This window comes from Physeter macrocephalus, chromosome 13 (genome assembly GCF_002837175.3).
Source record: "Physeter macrocephalus isolate SW-GA chromosome 13, ASM283717v5, whole genome shotgun sequence".
Lineage (NCBI taxonomy): Eukaryota > Metazoa > Chordata > Mammalia > Artiodactyla > Physeteridae > Physeter > Physeter macrocephalus.
The window spans coordinates 48948632-48971066 of NC_041226.1; the positions used below are offsets into that span (position 1 = coordinate 48948632).

General features: G+C 40.1%; 1 protein-coding gene across 28 annotated transcripts in view; it reads right to left on the reverse strand.

Moving 5' to 3' along the window:
• The window catches only part of KLF12 (KLF transcription factor 12), a 589904-nt gene that overhangs the window by 243081 nt on the left and 324388 nt on the right, over nt 1-22435 (reverse strand). For 24 of the 28 annotated variants that reach the window (XR_008619026.1, XR_008619027.1, XR_008619028.1 and 21 more), the window contains one exon: nt 9013-9102. Coding sequence is in view for 22 of the 28 variants with exons in the window: in XM_028497474.2 (XP_028353275.1) it covers nt 9013-9102 (90 nt within the window). In the remaining 6 variants the exon portion in view is untranslated. Of the gene's footprint in view, nt 1-9012; nt 9103-14640; nt 14775-22435 lie in introns of those variants that run through there. The other 4 variants (XM_028497480.2, XM_028497482.2, XM_055089494.1 and 1 more) reach the window with 3 other exon arrangements.

Sequence of the window (22435 nt, forward strand, 5' to 3'; positions counted from 1 at the left end):
CGGATTCTCAACCACTGCGCCACCAGGGAAGCCCCTCCCTGGGGTTTTAAATGTTTAATTTTTCATTGTGGTAATGAATACATACTATAATATTTACCCTCTTAACCATTTTTATATGTGCAGTTCAGTAGTGTCAACTGCATTCACGTTGTTGTTGGAACAGAGCTCTACAGTTTCTTCATCTTCCAAAACGGAAACTCTCTCCTCATCAAACTACTCCCCACGTCCACCTCCACCTAACACCTAACAACCACCATTCCATTTTCTGTTTCGTAATTTTGACTACTCTTGATTCTTTTTACTTTTAACCTATCTGTATCTTTAAAGGGAGTTTCCTGTAGATAGCATGTAGTTGGGTCTTACTTTTATTTCCAATCTGACAATCTGTCTTTTAGATGAAGTGCTTAAACCATTTGCATTTCTCACAATAATCAAAGTGCTGTGTTTAAATGCACTACCTTGCTATTTGTTTTCTATTTCTCCTATCTGTTCTTTGTTCGTTTCTCCTCTTTTCTTGCTCTCTTTTAAAGACAGTTGAGGACCTTTTCCAATGTTTCCAATTCATCTCTACCATTGATTTATTAGCTACTATCTAGTTGTTTTCTTGTGTGTGTGTGTGTGTGTGTGTGTGTGTGTGTGTGTGTGTGTGTGTGTGTGTGTAGGGGGGTTGCGCTAGGATTTACAGTGTTACACATTTAACAACACCTTCAAATGATACCACAACTCTTCACACACACAACAGTATCCTTCCTTCCACCCTCCCATTTCTGTGCTACTGTGGTTACTCATTTTCCTTCAGTATATGTTATAATGCATTGTTATTATATTTGCTTTGAGCAATTTTCTTCTAAATTTTTTTTTAATCTTTTATATTTGCCTAGTTATTTGCCATTCTGAGTGCTCTTCATTTCCTTGTGTTGATCCAAATTCCTATCTAGTGTCCTTTTACTGCTACCTAAGGAAGTTCTTTCTTCTGCCCTGAATGGTGTCTGATAAGAAGTCTGATTTTTGTTCCACTGTAGGTCAGGTATATTTCCTCCTTCTCCCCTGGCTGCTGTTAAGACTACTCTTCATTACCTGTTTTCAGCAATTTGATTATTATATGCTTTGGCGTGATTTCTTTTGCTTGGGGCTGAACTTGGATTTGTGGGTTTATAGTTTTCATCACATCTGGATCATGTCCAGCCATTGCTTTGTTCAAATATTTTTTCTGGCCTCCCCTCCTCCTGAGAGTCCAATTGTACATATATTAGACAACCTGGGATTGTTCCATAGGTCACTGAGACTCTGTTCAGTTTCTTAAGTTTTTTTTCTACATGATCCATTTTGATCAAATGCCAAGACACTGTTACTTTTGCATTATTGAAGGCTAGATCTGTCTTCCTTTGAGACTGTTGGATTTTGTTCTGGCACAACTAAGTAACTTGCAGATCAGTCCGATCCTTTCTGTCATGGAAAGGTCCAGACCAGACTGTTATGGAACTAATTCAGCCCCATTACTAAGCAGTGGCCCTTCTGAGACCTCTACCAAATGCCCATGTATGAAGAGGTCCCTCCCATATGGTTTTTGTGAATTTTATGTGAAATCCAAGAATAGTTCCACCCGTTGCGCCATCCTTGTTCTTTCCTTGCCTTCCTCCTCACACAGGCAGATCATTACTTAGCAAAACCCTTAACGGGACCAGTTTGAAGATCCCCAGAGCCCTCTCTTGGTGCAACCCCATCCTCTCTGTTATTGCTCTCTTTAAAAATTAATTGCCTTGACCTCTCCAAATTCCAAACCCTGCCTGCCTAGCTTGGTGTGACTGTTAGACCCTCTCTGGGTCCGCCCTCCCTGTTTGCCTCCGGGCAGGAGGCTGAGGCAGTAGTAGAATCACCCCCTTTCTCGTCCCACGTCCCAAGGATCACAGTCCTTAACCGCCTGTTGTCCAATATGTGAAAAACATTTCATGCATTTTGTCTTGTTTTCTAGTGTTTATGGTGGGAGGTTGATACCCACAGCAGTTAATCCCTAACAGTCAGGAGCAAAGAGTCCTCCAAGGGCTAAATAAGATATTTTTGTGCGGCACTTTATAGACTACGAATCAGTATATAAATATTAGTATAAGAGAACACGCCTAGATACAGAGAAATATACATCTCACGCTCCAGATTTTTTTTTTCCTGATTCTACTACAAAGACTAGTACATGAAGGAGAACACAATCATTCATAAGCTGAAATATTTTGGAAAGGTTAATTTCCCCCAAATCAAAATTCCCAAATTACTCAGAGCATGAAATTTCTTTAAAAAATGTTCCTTTTTACAAAGCACTGACCCTGTGCAAATGCAAATAATGCTTGGAAAGAATAGCATTTGACATTCTCCTCAATTAATACGACTGCAGTCAGAACTGGTCATCTGTGGATACCGAGAACTACCACTGCACAGAGGGTCAAGGGTGTCTGGACGGCAGGCGGAAGGGAATAGAGTTGAAGGAGAAAGTACATTGCTAATGGGAAAGAAGGAGGGCAGAATTATCAGCTTCATAGCTTTGCCCAGGGCAGGCCCCAAGGGAAAGGATCTGGCTGCCTGCTATATTTCCCTTGGGTACTATCTGTAATTACTATCACAGCTCATTGATTTTCAATTCTTTCTATTAATACATTTACTGGCCATTCTGACATTATTAAAATCAGTCCAACTCTGCTTCTACAGAGGAGGACAGCTCTTCCCTAAAATATGAGTTTGGCAAGTGCAGATATATTTTCCTGCTTTTAAAAAAAATAATGGTCTTCTTGTATTAGCAATAAGATAGCTTCTGCGTATGCTTTTCTTTGAAGCCAGGTAGGGACATGCAAAGATTGGACTACAGATCAAAAGAGCTCAGGTAGTGGGTCATCAGAGAATATTAAGTGATAAGCAACATCGTATGTCTAAGATAATTCTACCGATTTACTAGCTATGCTGGCCCCTGTTCCCACAGTAGAGGGGGTAATAGTGAGGCGCTGAGGAAGGGAAACGCAAGTGGCGTTTTTATAATACCTTCTCGTGCTCTTCTGATAGTCATTAAAGTAACACTGTCTTACTAAGCCTTGACACACTAATGTATATTAAATCTTTTATGTTAAGTTAAACATAGTGGTTTACACTGAGGAAAAAGAAGTTAGACGTGTTGTGGAGTTTTTTTTTCCCCTAACGCCACTGAATTTTAATGTAACTGCCTGTCTCCACTCAGCACTGCATAGCACACGTGTAGGTTCAGCTACAACACTTGCACCTGTTTCTCTTTGTTTATCAGACCTAAGGATTGGAGGCTTTTCCAAAATGGCCCGTCTCGAAATCTCAATTCTGCCGTTGACACCGGCTCCCCCTTACAATAAAGAGCATCTGAATTGATCGCTCTTTGCTGAGCTCTGCCTAAGCCTCAGCTCCCTGCGCTGGGAGGACGAGGAATAATGAGAAACAAAAAGCATTAGCTCTGCTCTTAAGGACGTGACAATATAGTCGCCTTAATGGCACTAGTTCTCCTTGATACAGAAATGTCTTCAACGCCTTGCTCTGAATGTCCTACTGAACGGTTTGCAAAAGCACTGCAAGCCTTCAGGGGAAAGAACCATGATTCTCTTTTGTCCTACCTCTAAAATTAGAGCGCTCAGAGATCTCCGGTCCGACCAGGGCTGATATTTTCTGCTAGGAAGCCACGGACCCATACCTATCCGCCGCCATACCTGTCCCCTCCCCAGCTCCCGGGCTGGGGTAAAGCGACCTTAGGCCGTCTCCCACAGTGTAACACAGCGGGGTCTTTTATCACCCAATTACCAACTGCTCGGAACACTTAAAATGGGCAGAACATCCCATCTCCTTCTCTCTCTCAGCCACGCTATTGCCACCTCCCTGGGCCTACAAGCCCGCGGATCAGGACTGCACCTGCCTCTACGAGAGGAGAGAGGGGAGGAGAAACCACGGGCTGCAACACCCCTGTGGTTGGATGAGGGACTCAGGTCCCCTCCATCCCTGCGGCAGACCTCTCAGGCCTTAGAACACGAAGCGCGAAGGTGACTGAGTGAGGAATGATTCTTTCCCGTCTCCCTCTGACGCCTACGTATTTTTCATAGTTTTATTGAGAGAGCTTTTTTAAACATTTTACTTTAAAGAATTTCAAACATATATAAGATTAGGCAGAAGAGTTAAACAAGCCCCCTTGCACCCATCATCCAGCTTCAGTAATGATGGAACCATGACCAATCTTACTGCATCTCTATCCCCATCCATTCCACCCTCCCCTTTTATTTTGCAGCAAATCCCAGACATCGAATTAGTTCCTCTGGAAATATACCAACAAGTCTTTAAAGTATGCGAACTCAGACTCCTTTTTTAAAAATTATGGCCAAATAGCATTATCACACCAAGCGGTATCACTTCTGTGTTAAAATAATAACTGATTTCTGGCTGCATCATTCTATTTTCTTACATGATAAAATCGAAGTCAGAATTTGCAACGTTTCTCCAGACACGCTTAAATAAAAATTAAAATAAAAAAACAAAGCTTAAGATTTACCTGAAGTCCTCTCTTAGGATTATAAATTAATGCAGATGTTGAAACCTCTACTAAGTACCTATGAGAACTGCAGCAATGGAAAGTGAAGCAATGGGGCCCTTTATAATCCTCTTTTTCCTCAAAAGGAGAACATTTCTTGAGCACCCACCACATGCAGTCAGGCCCCTGTGAGGCTGGATGGTTCGCCGCACTTCCCAGGTGAGGAGGAACAGGTGGACGGAGACGGCTGAGGAAGCATCTTAACTCAGGCCTGTCTCACTTTAAAGTCTGTGCATTTCTACTTCCACACACAGGCAGTTTCATTGCAGTATCACTTTTAGACTCATCATTGGAAATGCTTTCTCTCACTCCATGCCTGTTACCAGAATCAAAGACCGTCAGGCGGAATTTGGCAGGTCTCGTCTCTAACATCCCCACTGCACAGATGAAGACACAGAGGCCTGGAGATGGGCAGTTCCCTCCCAATGCTGTCCCAGCTAGGGAGCTGCAGGGCCAGGAATAAAATCACGTTTTATGTCTTTGAGGTGATGCCTGTTCTCTGCACACCGCCTTATCTCTGGGTTTACAAATTCTAGCGTTCCCCTTCCTGCTTTAGTCCTGGGCTTACTAACACCTTAGAACATCCAAAGGCTGAGAGCACATTTGAGAAGCTCTTATAACAGCAGGACACAAGCACCAAAGGTCACAGACAAAGTCACTCCACCACTCCATGCTGTGCCCCCGAAGTATATCACAAGAGCACATGACCTTGCCATGGACCACGTAGCAGCATGCGCTGTATTACCAAGAAGGCGGAAGAAAACTTAAGTCACATTTCAGGAGACTGCAATACTGATCGACTTCAATACCACAAAACTAAGGGTTCCAAACAGAAGTAAGGCACACAGAGACGGTCTGAATTAGCCACTCTTCTCTATCCAGTTCACATGGCTACAAGATGAAGACTGCCACCAAAGGAAATCTATTATTTCCAATATTTCCAATTCTTAGTTTTATGTTCACAACACCCCTGTGAGGTAGACAGAGCAGGTTTATAAGTAGCTATTGACTGGTTTCATATTTTGCACCATGCCTGTTATAATGCCTGGACAAGTTTCACAAAGCACGTATTTTCTGAGCACTTACCATGTGCCAGGAACCACGAGAAAAACACAAGGAACAGTTCTTGCCCTCTGAGAGCTTACAATCTGATTAAAGAGATGGGACCACATACACACACCACAAAACTATTTAGAGGATGAGGCAAGGCAGCCAGAACTTTTCAGAGAAGAGAAAGCAGAGTGGCCAACCTCGGCCTGTTCCACAGTCTTTCTTTAAGCTCTGAAATGTGCTCGTCCAGTCCTGACTTCCTTGGAGAGGAGGGGGCACATGCAGAGACCAGCTGGCAGCCGAAGACCTAAGGGACTATTTATGACAAGAAAGAGAAGAGGAGTAGGTGCCTTCATGGTGCCCTGAGACAGGAGGCCCATGTAAAGTAGCAGATCTTTACAATACTGCCCGTAGCCTGAAAGGCAGACGAACTTTTTTTCCCCTTAACGCTGATGGAAGAGTCTCAAAACTAGGTTTCCAGAGTGATTACAGAATCCCACTAATGCACAAGCTTCAGGCTTTCCCATTCATTGTTGTGATGCACAGATACATCTCTGTAATGTTTTTTGTTCACTGTAACTAACATCTCATCTTTTTCAGAAGCCCATAATCACGCATGTGATGACTTTAACGTCACCCATATGTTCACACTTTCTTATGAAGAATCAAACTTCAAACAGCCTTTAATACTCAATGAGGAAAGAGTTCTGTAAGACGGAAATCAAGAAATCTTCAGAATTCTAGCACTCCTTATCTAAAAGTAGTTCTGAGATTCTGAAATTACACAGTATTATCACCCATCCCATCATCCCCAATACAAAACTCCAGTAAAGGGACCAAAAATAAAGTTCACTAAAATTCAAGATTTCAGCTGTTTAAAGAATTAGAGTTGATTTAAAGTATTACAAATGACTAAGTACAAATTAATTGTATTCCATAAACAGTTAAGTCATAATACATTTCATTAAACACTGTGGTCTGCTTCTCTTAAAGCTTTGCTGTAAAAGAGAACAAAAGTTTGCGTGTCATATACTTCAGAAAAGTATATACGAGACTAAGGAAAAGAATTAATGAAGTTTCTATTCCCCTCCAACGTTCACATTCTAAATTAGGGTTAAAGTACTAACATCAGCTCCATTCACAAGCAAGAAAACTGACTTTAATGAACAGGCATTAAGCAAAACCTAGAACCTACAATTTTTCCCGTCCCTATTTGAGGACAGAAAAATACTTCCTATAAACAATGTGACATGAGTTTCTTATTCACACTGTAAAACCCCTGGGAATGTTGGCTTTTGTTTTTTGTATACTTAAATCTTTCATGCAAACCTTACCTTAAAACTGAAAAATGATAGTAAAGGAGAGAGAAGTACCTAGATGTTCTTACAGATTCCCAGGACCGGTGACAACAATGCACTATCCTGGCTTTGCCTAATAGCCCAGGTAACACGTTCTGACTGGTTTTCTGTACGTTTTTGCCTCCCTCCAACATGTATGACTTGAACAGATTTACTGTTATTTAAGTTGAAGAACATACTGTGAAATAAAAGCGACACTGTGAAATATACCGTTTTCACTTTTCCATCAGGCTGCCTTCTCGAAATAAGATGTTACAGTCTGTATGTTTTGTTAAACTTAAAACACGGGGTATGTAGGCATTTATTTTTATTAAACTGATGCTAATGCATTTAGATTACGAAAACAGAACTCCTAAGAAATAAAACACATCCTTCTGTGGTTGGGTTAAAAAACAAAGGTAAAGAACTACTTAGTTTGGAGGACACAGGGTTTTAACTCGATGAGTGTCAGGCTAGAAAATCCAGGTGAACACGTGACTTTTTCTGAAGGTTTGTCTACAATGAACGAGCAATTATTAATAACCAACACATAGTCTTTTCTTTCATGATGCTCTACTGCCTAAGTCTGGGTTGAATCTCTGTGAATCAGTCATTATGTCACGCAGACGGTGCGGTTATGTTTTCGGTTGACATACTCCACAAGGTGCATTTCAGAGCTACCACAGTCTACACCGAACATAAAGATGACACGATCTGCTCCACGTGATGGGGGTCTGTTTCAGACACTGACTTACACGGAAGAGAAATGTATTATGAGATGCCATACACCCTGCCACACAGTGCTCAGGAATGGAGACATGACTGGAGAACCCTCTCAATGCAACCATCAGAGATCCCTGCCCTCGAGTGTCCCCATTCCAAAATAATTTTGGTACATCAGTATCCTACCCTCTTGAATGGGGTCCCAGAAGAACTCATGCGTACTGACTGGTGTAAGAGTGAGAGTTTATTAACACTTAAATTTGATCTGCTCAACTACAAAACACTGCTGATGTTTTGTTTTGGTTTTTTTTGAATAAGGGATACACAAATAAGATTAAGATTAAATACGTATTTAATTGATGTCCTTTTTGTGGTCACGTGTACTTGCCTCTGTGATGCTGGCTTAGTAAGACAGGTAGGCAGTGCTTTCTCCCTTACATACAAAAGGTGGTCAGCCAGGGCTGCAAGGAATCACATCGCGCTGATTATGATTTTTACTAGTGAAGCTATAGACGTTAACACTTATAAAATCACCCACATCCTTTTTAAAAAATCTAGCCGTGTTCTTAAGTCCTTACACTTTCAGTAGCCATAAACTGTCACTTTGGCTACGTAATTGCTCAGTAAGCTTTCTTTTGCTTTTTTTTTTTTTTTTTTGCGGTACGCGGGCGTCTCACTGTTGTGGCCTCTCCCGTTGCGGAGCACAGGCTCCGGACGCGCAGGCTCAGCGGCCATGGCTCACGGGCCCAGCCGCTCCGCGGCAAACCCGCGTCCCCTGCGTCGGCAGGCGGACGCGCAACCACTGCGCCACCAGGGAAGCCCCTTTCTTTTGCTTTTATGTGCTTTTCCCAAACTCACTGACCTAAATTTCATCAACTATAAAAAAGGGTAAAAACAAATGTCCAAAGAGAAATCCAAGCAGAAACAGTAATAACATTCCCATAACTGTACTCTGTAATCTCCTAACTTAGTAAGAACCAAACTCTCTTGACATTGAGCTTAGAGGCCCATCTTATTTTTTTTAATACTTCCTCTGTGAGTTGGATTTGAATTAGCTTTCCAAAACATTCACCGATTTAAATAAAGCCGTACGGTCACTCTGCCTTCCTAAATTCAAGAACTTACCTTTTCTAAGTTAGTAATATTTGAGGTTGCAAACGGGTGAGAATCAACCATGGTCTCAGATGATTTTTACTCAAGAGGGAAAAGCTGAAGCAAGTGAAAAATCAGAAGCGTTCTGCAAACCTTAGAACACTCTGGAGGTAAACACTGTCACTCTCTTAAAGGGAAGGGGGTGGGGCATCGTCGGAAACGTCTGCTTACCCCTTGTTCAGATTCCAAAAGCTCTGTTTTGACTCTGACTGCCGGCATCCCATCAAGCATTAACATTCTGTTCTCAAAGGTGGTGATATTCTGAGAATAAAAGAGAGAGAGGGGGAAATTCAGCTATAAAGCGTTCAGAAGAGGACAGCTGGAAGAGTCTGCCTTCATTGTAGTACATTTAGTACCGCTAACCTAATTTTTTAACAATATAGTATAATTAAAGGAGAATATCAGCATAACCAATTATCCCCCCATTCTGAACTTTCGTTTGAAATAATGACCAAGAACTTGAATTAATCAGTCTGATTCTATGACCCCTGGGTTGGAGGTCAGACGGTAATAAACTGGAGTAAGGCAACCTTACATTAATTTATACGGGGCCGGAATAACTCATCACACTTGCAATCGTGGAAGGAAATACAAGGCAAGTTTCTTTCTTCCTTAGCTCTGGAGGTTGTACTGTATACAGAAATCCATAAGGGAAAAAGGCAGATCAAAATAATTTATATACTCTCATATTACTGTCAAAGTCGAAATAATTTTCAATACAAGATACTATAATGCTGGACAGTGAATTCCAGTATCACGGTATATCTGATCAAATGAAAATTTCTACCTTTCAACCGCAAACATCTCCGTTAAAAACAACTAACATAAATCTTGGATTAAGAGTGAATTCTTAAACTGAAGTCATAATCAAAGAATAAACAACAATTTGTTTTCTGTTCTGGTATATGTTTGGCTCCATTTAACACCTCTTGAAGGGAAAACCTTACTTCTATTGTGGCTCAATAGCATTTCAAACATCTATAAAAAGATTGAATCAGGGTTATTTTTTGACTAATTTCCAGAGCTTCGGGGATTTTCTGAAGTCAACAACCTAGGAAGGGAGTCAGAAAGCCACACATCAGTGCTTGCTTCAGGCCAAAATCAGGCTCATGTTTTAAAATATGTTGAGAATGCCAACTTTACCCTCAAATACTGACTAAACCAAGAAATTAAAATGACTAAGTTTGACTGAGTTTTTAGAATAGTGTCTTTGCTGTTATAGAATGTAACCATATGACACTAAGGTGGTCTTATTAGAAGAAAAAGAGAGACATTGCTAAATGTTTTGCCTACATGGTGACAAAGGTTAATATCACTTCTAAACCTTGAGGTTTTCGCCATTCATAGAGTTGCTTTTCTCCCCAACAGACAGTTAAATAAAAACAACTCTCACTTCAACACATCATAAATTAAACGTTTTTATTACCAAATAATACCGACAGAGTGCAGTATAGCGAAGCTCTAATTATTTCTCCCATTTCTTGACTCTCCTTTTTGTTTACGAAAAATACTCTGAGAAATAAAATGTATGGGGCTTCTTATCACAAATATTTGCTCAGAGAAATCAATGGCAAGGAGAAAAAGCAAATTTACGCTAGAGCTAACTAATGAGCATTCAGAAATCCCATGCTACCTAGTCTGTTAGGTAATAAAAAGAAGAAAAATTACTGTCATGTTCCTCTCTTAGAAGTGTACAATATTATTAAAACTGGCAGGATACATCATTGTTTTTACGTTTGCTTTTGACTTGTCCATATTTTGGGGGGATTTTTGCATCCTAATAGCTTACAACAGAAGGAACTATGGTATTACTGGTGAGCTCAGGGCATTTGTTCCAAGCTTAAAATACTTTCACAGAGGCTGGTGGGTTGTTTACATATCAGGCATGGACCTCAAATCCCAATGTGTCACTTGCTTCCATGCTTGGAAGCAGCCAGCTTGGTTTGCCACCTCCCAACCTCAGGAAAGCTTTCCTGCTGCCAGCAGCCCTCAACTGCCGGGCCTTTCACAGCAGCATGGAATCCACCCTAACAAAGCCTCCCGTAGGCTGTTTGGTTGGTAGACAATGAAGGATGAGTTGATACTGCTTCCTACCCCGGAGGAGGTCTTGCCCAGATGGAAAGGGAAGAAGATGCCTTGCAAAGGAGGGGAAAAGACAAAGAGCGATTCTGGAAAGGCAGGTTTAATGAACTGTTAGAATCTGATTAGAGGCTAATGTTCCTTTTAGTGCTTTGTACCAATTTACAGCTGATAGACTTCAGCCGTTTTCCTCGCTGGCTGTGATCAACCCATTCATTAAAAAAAAAAAAAAAAATGCAAGCTAACCAGAGTCTTTGAAGTTAAAAAAGGATAGATCATAAAAAGCTGACTGGGTTCACAGGCTACTTAGTACATTTCAATATCACTGTTTTCATTATAATTTTTATCGTTGTTGTACTGGAATAATGCTAGCTGTGTTAAAGACAGGGTTACACTTCAGCTTCATGTAAAAGTGAAATCATTAAACACACTTTCAAGCATTTTTTTAAGAAATGAAGTTTGCCTGGCAAATATTTCTCTTTCCCTGATTTTTCGAGGATCAGCGCAGCACAGCCATAATAAACACCATAAATAACAATGTTCACAAATAAGGAACCCAATCCTTAATTATTAAATTCTTGCAACTAGTGTAGATTCGATCGGTACATACGCCTGAAAGTTATACTGTATATACATGAAGCATATTAATCTCTGCTTTCCTGATTCTGACCTTGTTTAGCATAAAGAGGAGGGCCGAGCATCACACCATATTCCAGACCATCCTAGAAGGTGTGTGGTTTTCACAGAGCACATGGTAATTGTACAGCATTGAGGACGTAGTCCTTGGAACAAAATATCGATAGATTTATCTCTCTAAGCTAAAATTCAGATACATACAGTCTCAACTGACTTCAGACTTTAAATATGTAATAAACTCTAATAATTTGAAATTGCTGTCAAACATATCTTGTCGTGATCTTGATCTAAACGCATTTGCTGGGGAATCCAATAGCTCAACTGACTCCCAAGAGGTAAATAAGATTAGTCATCAAATTTAGTAACATGGTACTCTTTATGTTGTAACAAATATTTTGATATTACACAACCCTATATAATTTATGTATATGTGTTTATATTCATGTACATGTATCTATACGCCTATGTTACTTATTTCATATGAGAAAATTGTATCAATTACAGCCAAATTTATCATCAGATTAGCTGGCTGTTGATCAATTACATGTGCACTGGATGAGAACAGTACTCTGGATATTCCTATTTCCCAAATAAGATTTGGCAACACAGCAGTCCAGCTGATAGTAGCTCTCCCAGTCAAAAGCAGTATAAACACAACTGTCAAGAGACCTTCAAGATGGCGGAAGAGTAAGACGTGGAGATCACCTTCCTCCCCACAAATACATCAGAAATACATCAACATGTAAACACAACTGTCATCAATCCTAGCGTCTCACAATATTCTGAATGGAACCTGCAGGAAGGAAAGGGACTGATGCTTAATAATCCTCTCTCATAAAAACATGGAACAGGGGTGACTTTCCAGGGCAACTACTACAATCCGCCCTCCTACTCCCAGAATGCAGGTCTCTTTCCTCTCCCTCCTCCAGACTGTGCGTCATCCACTTTGCACAGCTGGGGTAATAAAGAGCCAGCTAGTCAACATTCAACAGACCGAATTTTTCAACAAGGCTTCCCTTCATAAGCCAAAAATATCTACTGGGATTTGTTCTGATTTCTCAAGATACAGGACATATTCACTTAAACATGTTTCCATCTTGAATCTCCATGTCTGGCTACAGGTAATGAAAAATATGAATTGCCCTCACCCCTACCCGTGTTATGTTCAACAGTGATCAAAGGGACATATGAGAAGCAATGCAGGATTCACCGCATCAAGTTGATTAAGGCATGTTCGGAAAAGATTCTTAACGGGTTATAATGCAGGAATACCAACTGGTTAAAAGTATCATCCTCTGAGTACTTTTTCCTACAGAAAAAGCAGAAGAATCAGATTATAAGGAAATTCGCCTTTTGCTTGCAAACCACTTCATAGAGAAGTCAACCTCTCCCCTTTCTTGACTCACTTCTACCATAACAACAATAAAAACCAACAAAAATAACAATTGTTTTCCAAGCCTGTATGCCAGTTCAACCAATAGGTCCTTTCTTCAGAGAAAACATAAGTGTTTTATACTACCCCCAAATTTGTGCTGAAATGCAAAAAAATGAGTGAATCCCTGCTCTTCATAAGGATCGACGCACCTAAGAGATTAGAATTATGCGCCCAGCCAACAGTTTCCATTATCTATTGTTATGCAACAATAGGTAGCATAACACAACTACCATCTTAGTATTATCTTGCTAACAAACATAGTAACAACACCTACTATTTGCATATTTACCATGGACTAGACCCTGTGCTAAGAGACGTGTACTCATGTAGTCCTTGCAGCAACCCAAGAGGTCAAGGCTTTATTATCGGAAGATGAGGCATCTGAGACACAAGGAGGTTAAACTGTCCAAGGTCACACGATTAGTAAGTGGTGCAGCTCGACTGCAAACCAAAGGAGCCTGAGCCCAAGCTAAGCTCCCAATCGCTACACCCCTCTTTCCCTTCCTCTCCCTCTCCCTCCATCTTCCTCTGTGCGCTCCCTAAATCAACATGGGAAAAAAACATGAGCACCTTGTTGAAGGCACCAACAGAGCTCTGGAATCTCAGTGGATGGTTCCTCTCAGGGCTGAACTGATTTAGTCACTGAAAGGAATGTGCAACTTCTGGTCACTGGTGAGTATCAACGGTTCGGGGGATAACAATAAGAGATCAAATACGCCCCTGGTTTCAAAGCTATTTCACTTTTTTTTTTTCTTTAAATCAATCTTTCAACATATTTCCTTAGCTTGATAAGATTATACATTCCTATCCTAGAAACATCTCTTAATTCATTTAGCAAGTCAGTCCCATCCTGAGTTCAACATCCAGAAAAATCTATGGTAATCTCATCTGCCACCCAGTGTTTTGAAAATATTCATATCCTAGAGGGCTCATTCAATATTTTCACAACAGTTTCAAGTACTTGGATTACACAGGAACTTCATCTTCGACCTTTTATACTCAAGAGATATGTTTGGGCCTCACATTCAATTTATAAGTGCTTAGACTAAGTGTAAAATTCTATTTTTCTAAACTCACATACCCTCACACTGGTAAGTCAATTTTGTAGAGGGCATATGCATAATTAAAGTACCTCCGATGGTACAAAATAAATATCAGCTCAAATGTTGACTTTGCCATTCTGGCCCAGGCTTTCATCTTCCCTTGCTTTGCGGCATGGGAGAGTGGATATCACATTGATGATCCTATTTTACTGGGAGAACTAGGATACAAACTATAGACCTACTGGGACTTGCAACTTAAATCCCCTTCAGTGGTTTCAATGATCCATATATACATTATTCTGACATATCTGTCATCAGTCTCAAAAACAAAACCCTTCCATAATCACCTCACACTGAAACATGGAATTGTGTCTTTCCTAAGAATTGGTAAATCTGCACATGCAATGCAGCAACCTACATTTTCCCGATGGCAAGAATCAGTGTTTTCTATGTTGGTAAGGCGCTAAATTACCACAACAGTGGATCGTTTACACTAATAGTTTTAGAAATGTCAACTGAGCTTCTAAATAAGTCTTCCACCCCAGCATTAACACAGATTGTAATAAAAATTATTTTGTCATTCATATTCTGAAGAGCTGCACACACCTGGGGGTCACGAGTTGGCCAAATTTCTCCTTAAACACGCAGTGACGGATCTCTGCTATGGCAGTCATCTCATTCTATCCGCGCCACATTCACAAACCACGAGACACCCCGGGAGGTAACGGGCAGAGCCAGGACTGGAGAACAGAAACCAGGTCAGAAACCAGGAAAATATCATGGCAAGAGACGTGCCAAGTGACCCACCAACCAAACCCTAGAGAGGGAGCACAAAACTGCAGCTCAGCTGGGCAGATATTAACATCCCAGGGAGAGATCAAATGTGTAGGAACAGGTATCAGGATGGGCTAACAAGTGGCCTTGATGTCAGGGAAAGATAAAGGAATTATTCAGTCATAAAAAAGAAGGAAGTCTTGCCATCTGCAACAACACGGATGGACCCTGAGGGCATTATGCTAAGTGAGATAAGTCAGACAAAGAAAGACAAATACCACATCTCACTTAGACGTTAAGATCTTAAATGCATACACACACACACACACACCAAAAAAAAAAAAAAAGAGAGAGAGAGAGCGAGCTCACAGATACAGAGAATAGATTGGTGATTGCCAGAGGGGTGTGTGTGTGTGTGTGTGTGTGTGTAGTGAGTGAAGGTGGTCAAAAGGTACAGATTTCCATGTATGAAATAAATAAGTCATGGGGATGTAATGTATAGCATGGTGACTCTATTAACAGTATATGTCAATTATAGCTCCCACCCTCCCCCCATAAAAAGAGGATGGGAAAGAAAAGAGAGAAGTGAGTTCAGTCCTGGAAAAGGAAGCCAGAAACAAGATTCTGTGAAGGGAGCGGGTCTAGCAGAAACTAATTCTGAGTGCCTAGCCCCAGGAGAAGCCAGAACTGGGTAACAGATGCAGACAAGAATCAGAGCGCTAGCCATGTGCCCAAGCCCAGGCCCACACATGGGCACAAAAACCAGGCACCATGAGGCTGGGCAGAAAGGCGGATGCAGTACACAGGACCCACACATGGACAATTACACTTGCAATACAACCACAATATGACCACGGGGTCTCAAAATTTTAAAAATAATTATACAACAATTATAATAGCAATATATATATAACCATATACGAACAATGATAATAGCAATAACTACCATTTACTAAACACTTACGTACCAAGTGTTGTTTCATGGGCTTTACATTTGTTATATCATTCATTCATTCAAAAAATACTTACTGAGTACCAGGCACTGTCTCGCTATTTAGGAACCGCCAGTGAACAAAACGGGGAAACTTTTATAGAGTTTCATTCTTTTCTTTTTTACAAGGCCCATTTCAGACAAGAAAGTTCAGGTTCAGAGAGATTAAGTAATCTGCTCAAGGTTATGAAAATGATCGGCAGTCTAACTCTGGGGCTAATACTTATTTTCCATTGCTACCTGGGAGAGAGATTCTCAACTGCTGGTCACTCTGACATTGGCTGCAAAGTTGGATGAGCCCAGAAGTGTCCAAGCCACTCTGGCTAGTGTGCTTCAAGCTCCTGTTATATCAAAAGGCTGGGAACCAGGGCTGACGTGGGAACAGCAAGGCAAGGGCAGGCTGAACACAGACACACTGAAGGGAGATGGTGTTAAGGTCATTCTGAAGTCTTTACCCTGTCCTATAGTAGGTACCTCTAACTATTTATCCAATGTGCCTCTAACCAGTTACCCAACGCTGTTTTCCACCATTCTGCTCAGGGTACATCTCAACCATGTGAAAAATGCTCTCTCCTCCAGGCCTCTGTACATTCGATTCTACTCTTGTATTCATCACTACCTAACAAATTCTTTATCTGTTATTACACTAGAATGTAAGTTCCAGGAGGGCCATGACATTGTCTTTTTGTTCATAAGTCCCTATCCCCAAACTTATAACTGTGTCTAACACATAGTATGTGCTCAGTAGATGTTTGTTGGGCTGATGAAAAGAATAAATGTCAATAAATCTAAAATCAGTTCATTCTCTGGGTTCAGCTGACCCAGGTGACAACTGACTGTTGAGAAACAGATGGGAAGAAGAGCATAAGCAAAATCGCAGGGCAATGAAATTCTCCATGTTTGTGAACAATAATAAAGGATTTCATGTGGCTGGAACACAGGATTTATTGGAGGAGAAACTGGAGATGAGACCATATAAGTAACTTGGTGTTAGGTGGCACAAGGTCTTATATGTTATGGTAATGCATTTATTCATTCAAAAATGTTTCTTTAATGCCTGCAATGGGCTAGTTGCTAGAGGCCCAAGTGAGTAAGAGAGAAAGACTCCCTGCCCCAAGAAAACTTGAGGTAAATGGGAAAGAAATGTGTTCGGGTATCACACAGCAGGGGGTGGGGCATCACAAAGCAAAAGCATAATGTGTTTAAGCTTTGTGTTTAGAAAGCTAGCACTGGACTTGCTTTGGAAGATGGCTTATTAACAGATAGAATTTGATGCAGAAGGAAGAGCCACCAGTTCACAGGCTACTGTAACAACTCAGGGGAGAGCTGGTGAGAGCTTCACCCAAAACAGTGGCAGTGAGAATAAAGAGGAGGAAAATTATTTGAGAGAGAGTACACAGGAAGAATGAACAGCCTTTGATGACTGACAAGAAGGAGGAAGTGTGGGGTAAGAGCCGAGAGGATTGTCAAGGACGGCACTGATTGTCTACATTGTACATGAAGCTTGAGGCAGGAAGCCCAGCAGGAAAAGCCAAACGTGTCATATATTCCTCCAATATCCCATAAAAGACCTATTGCACTCTGGGATACATGACTATTTCGGTATATTGTTTAATTTCAATACATTTTTGCTTACTCAGGATCTGTTATGCATCGAGGAAAATTTCTCTCAAGCTGAGTACATTCGAATATTATAACAGATACTAATAGAGTCAAATTTATTCAAACTTGAAAACACAGGTTTGGCTGAAATAAGGAAAACAACTATATAAAGAAGTCATCTTATTAGCTGCATTTTCAAGCCAAGAATTAACTCTGTCTTCACTATCATTGTTCCCGGGATTTATCATTTTACAGACTTTCGTGGTTATCAAAACTTAAAACAAAATATTTGCCAAAGTACGAGTTTAAGAGTACTGTACATTAACATATTCATTGCTGTTTCCCTTTATGAAAAGTCATTTGGATAGTAATGAAAAAATATGCAGAACACTGAATGGAATATGTAATGAAATAACATCACCGGTCCTCTGTGCCTGGAGACAATGAAGATTACTATCAAAAATTAAGTCATTTATTTTCTGTAGGAAACAAAGGAAATGACTATTGACCTATAGTTCCACCTTTCCTGACCTACAATGATGTCAAGTGGCTCCTTATCAAACCCAAAATGGATTATCTTATTAAAACACGAGCTGTTGAATATCTGTCTCCTGTACAGCCTGAAGAAATAGCACTGAAGAGTTGGGAATACGCAAAAAAATTTTGAGGAGAAATAAAAATCCAAGTTAACTTTTTTTTTAGTTAGAACTATTCTAATGAAAACAAAAAGAAAAGATCAACCTCATGGGTCTCCTCAGTGGCCAGAAAAATATGTAAACTGGTAAACTAGGTATTATATTCAATGCCTTCTTATTTTATACATATTATTCAGTTAAGATTTTGTAACAGGGCTTCCCTGGTGGCGCAGTGGTTGAGAATCCACCTGCCGATGCAGGAGACACGGGTTCGTGCCCTGGTCCGGGAAGATCCCGCATGCCGCGGAGCGGCTGGGCCCGTGAGCCATGGCCGCCGAGCCCGCGCGTCCGGAGCCTGTGCTCCGCGACGGCAGAGGCCACAACAGTGAGAGGCCCGCGTACCCGTGAGCCATGGCGGCCGAGCCCGCGCGGCCGGAGCCTGTGCTCCGCGACGGCAGAGGCCACAACAGTGAGAGGCCCGCGTACCACAAAAAAACAAAACAAAACAAGATTTTGTAACAAATGTAAAATATCACATTCCTTGAAAACCCTAGGCATGATACTGGTTTTTAATGTTATGTTTTGAACAAGTAAGCCTAGAACAAATGACCTTTACAGTTTATTTCATCTAAGAAGGATTGTCAAAGCATGTAAAAGCGCTAGGTAGTGTTTGTCCTGTTATTAAAAAGTGTAACAAAAGTGCTTTAAAAAGACTATCAAAAATACAAAGGTGCAATTGTTTGCACTGCCTGGACAATCATGTAAGACACATTACTGGAATGGCCTTTCCCCTCTCTTTTTTCCTCAACACTGGGTCCTGGGACTGCAGTGGAGAAAGACATAAGTAGTTGGCTGCCAAATGGCCAAATGCATTGGCTCAACCCAAAACGTAATCATGTTGAAATGATATTTTGGTTACATTGGGATAAATAAAATATATTATTAAAGTTATTTTTTTAATTCTTAATGTGTCTAGTGGAAAATTCAGAACTACACATATGGATTTCATGCCATGCCTATGGACAAAGTCGTTCTATGCCATCACTTCAATAGACCTCAACCTCTACTGGGATCATGATCTCCCCACCAGCTTCTACCCAATCCTTTTGGGAACTGAGGTAGGGGCAGGGTGGGTAGAGAAGTCAGAAGTTTTGAATGTCACAGAATTGGAGGAGTGTCACTGGCCTTTAATGCCTGGGGATGCTAAAATTCCTCAGTGCAGAAGTCATCCCTGTAAAATGAAGAATTCACCTACCTACAGTTGTGTCTCCATTGAAAAAGGGGCAGGTGATATAATCGGCCAGCCAAACGGCAGCAGCTAATTGCTGGGACCCAACTTTGTATTTTCAGCTCTGACTTCTTTTACCTAAGACTATATTCCAACTGACTGGTCAACATCTCCAACTGAACATTCCTTGAGTAGGCCATGATTTACAAATCCAAACCAAATACAGTATCTCTGATCTCCATACACTCCTTCCCAAAAAAAGGAAGGAAGGAAGGAAGGGAGGGAGGGAGGGAGGGAGGGAGGGAGGGAGGGAGGGAGGGAGGGAGGGAGGGAACAGGAAAATCTTACTCTACTTAATGAACTGTCCCTCAAGGAATGACTTCATAATCAACCCTGCTTCTCAGGCTAGAAACCTTTCATGAACCATGCTACCAGAACCCTTAGCCATCACAGCCAGCCTTTACTCTCAGTTCCCATTAGCCTTTGTCCAATAAGTGACGGCCTTGCTACACCCTTCTTCTACTCTGTTGCCAGAGACATCTTGGGACAAAGGGGAAATACTCCCCTAACTAGGTCTAAGACTTAACTAACTTAAACTTAGCCAGATCAGAGGGAAAACTTCCCTGATCTTCGATGGTAGATAAAATTTAAGGTCACAAGGAAGTCTCAGAAAATTTGACTTCATTTTAAACAAAAAGGGTCAAATAAGGGAAAAATAATCAATTAAGTATATTAGTACATAAGAATTAAAAGTGACCTATAAAGCAGTTTAAGTATTATATATGGTTACATATTACATATGGTTACATATTCTATATGTGTCTATATATAACACATGTATATTATGTACTATATGTATATGTATAAAATATATAATAAATTTACATAATATATAATTAGCATGTATGGTTATTTGGATTCAAAATAAAGAGATTTATTTTAGGCACAGTATTTTTCAACACAATATCAGATAAATGCTATCTTTAAAACCAAAAATATCTCTGCTAGATTTTAAAAGGACAAAAAATAAAAATGGTAAAGTTTATCTTGCTCATAACTACATGGTTTATTCCTAAAGGTTGGACCATGATGACCCATAACCACCTTTTGAACGCATAAAATTACTGGAACAACAGCCGCAGATACTGCAAAATGTAGGTTTTTCTTTTAATATTAACTTGAAAGCCTACTAAACTAAAAAAAGCTGGAGATACACAAATGGAAGAGAAACATCAAGGCCTACTAGTATCCTGATAAAAATAATGAAATTAACAGAAAATACTATTCTAAGAAAATGACTGAACAAGCACATACTTAAGCATGCACAACAGTGTCCTGCTTATAGTATTAAAAGAACCAAAAGGAATCAATCTAAATGCCAAACCACAGGTAATTGGTTGAATGGACTATGGGACATACAAACCAGTGAATAATATTTATTCACTGAATTTATGACATGCAGCTTTCTGTCTTAAAGTAGATGAATGATCATAATTAAGCGAAAAAGAAATGACAGAAAAATATGCTCCTGTACCTTTAAAAACAATGCTTATAACAGACAGAGAGATAGAGAGAAAAGTGGGGTGGGGGGAAGGAAGGAAGAATGGGAGGGAGGGAAGGAGGGGAGGAGAGAGAGCTAAAAGGATATACATTTCAAAATTGGACCTGACAAGACATGGACTGATTTTCTTGACATGTTTTGACAAATTTTCTCACTTTTTATGAATTTCATATATTATCTGTGAAATTAAAAGAAATAATTGGGCATTCAAATTTTGAGGTTAAAAAGAGCCAAACAGGTTAAAAGAAAAACAGATGGGAGAAATCAGTTTTTAATCCAGATTAACTTTCATAAAGTATAAAAAAGTCATACCAATTTTCTAACAAGGAAAGTGCACACACACACAGAGCTGCATGTATATTTATGTTGCAGTTAAATTTTAACTACTACAAATCTAAAAAAAATATGTAGGTGAAATTGAAAGGAACTTATTGTCTAAGTTATATTTGTAATTGACTGAATTCTGTTATATTGCTTCAAGTGGGCTATCAACTGATATTTGCAAATATTTTTATTATGCTAAGAGCTATGATACATTGCTATCTAATTTTCAAAATCTATAATCTTCTTTAAGTTCTATTCGATTCCACACATACACACAAAAAATGGGCACATTATACTACTATCTTGAGCTAAGAATTTAGCATCCTGAAAAAGGAAACTATGTGCCAAATACTTTTGTTTTTGCCACTACATTGAGCAGTCGGTGAGTGTATTTTAAAAGATTTTAGTCTTATGGAAAAAGCAATCCTTTCTGTTCTTGTCTGAAAAAGTATTGGAGCGAAAAGATTTATACTTGTCAGGTTTTTAAACAAAATATTCTATTTTATAATAACCACAAACTACTATACTTTCTGCCCTTTGTGTAGATCTCCCACTTCCCTGGACCTTTAAATGTTAAGGCCACATCCTCTGATTACATAACAATGTTGGAATTGTTATTTGAGAAAATTCCTAGAGAGTTATGAGGAAAAGAAAGAAAAGAACTAGGTTCTAAACAATGAAGTTTTGGAAGAACTAAAAATAACCTCGGGGACTTTCAGTTTCCGGTCCACCATGTAAGAAGCTTAAAGTCATGAACCCATCATGACAACAAGTAAAAAGCTCAATAAACAGACACCACAACTTTTGTTAGATCCATCAGAGAAGTGAGGTCATAAGGCAAACTGCTGTTCCAAAAACTGGAAAGACAAGAGGATGCAGAGAACCCCAACTTGCCAGCGCAAAAGCCCCTGAACCAAAACCTCTTTGGGAAGCAGTGCTCGGGTAGAGAAACCTGAACTGTAATTGAAAAATTAGTGGAAGCTCAGGATGGACAAACCGGAGAATTAAAAACTCCATTTATAGGGTGTCTGCACACTTTTTGAGTTTTATTCTCTGGGAGTTGTACCATGTCCTTACAGTGAATATTGGAGAAAAATCCTCTAATACTTCCATCAGGGGGAGGATTTCCATTTGAAAAACATGTTGGAGCACTAAATTCTTCTTAACAAGAACTTCCCTTAAGAGAAACTCTTACCAAAGCCTCACCTGCTGGGTCTTATAAGCATCTAACCTACCTGCAGGGAGGGGAATACGCAACTCCAGCCCCCTCTAGCCATCCTATCCCA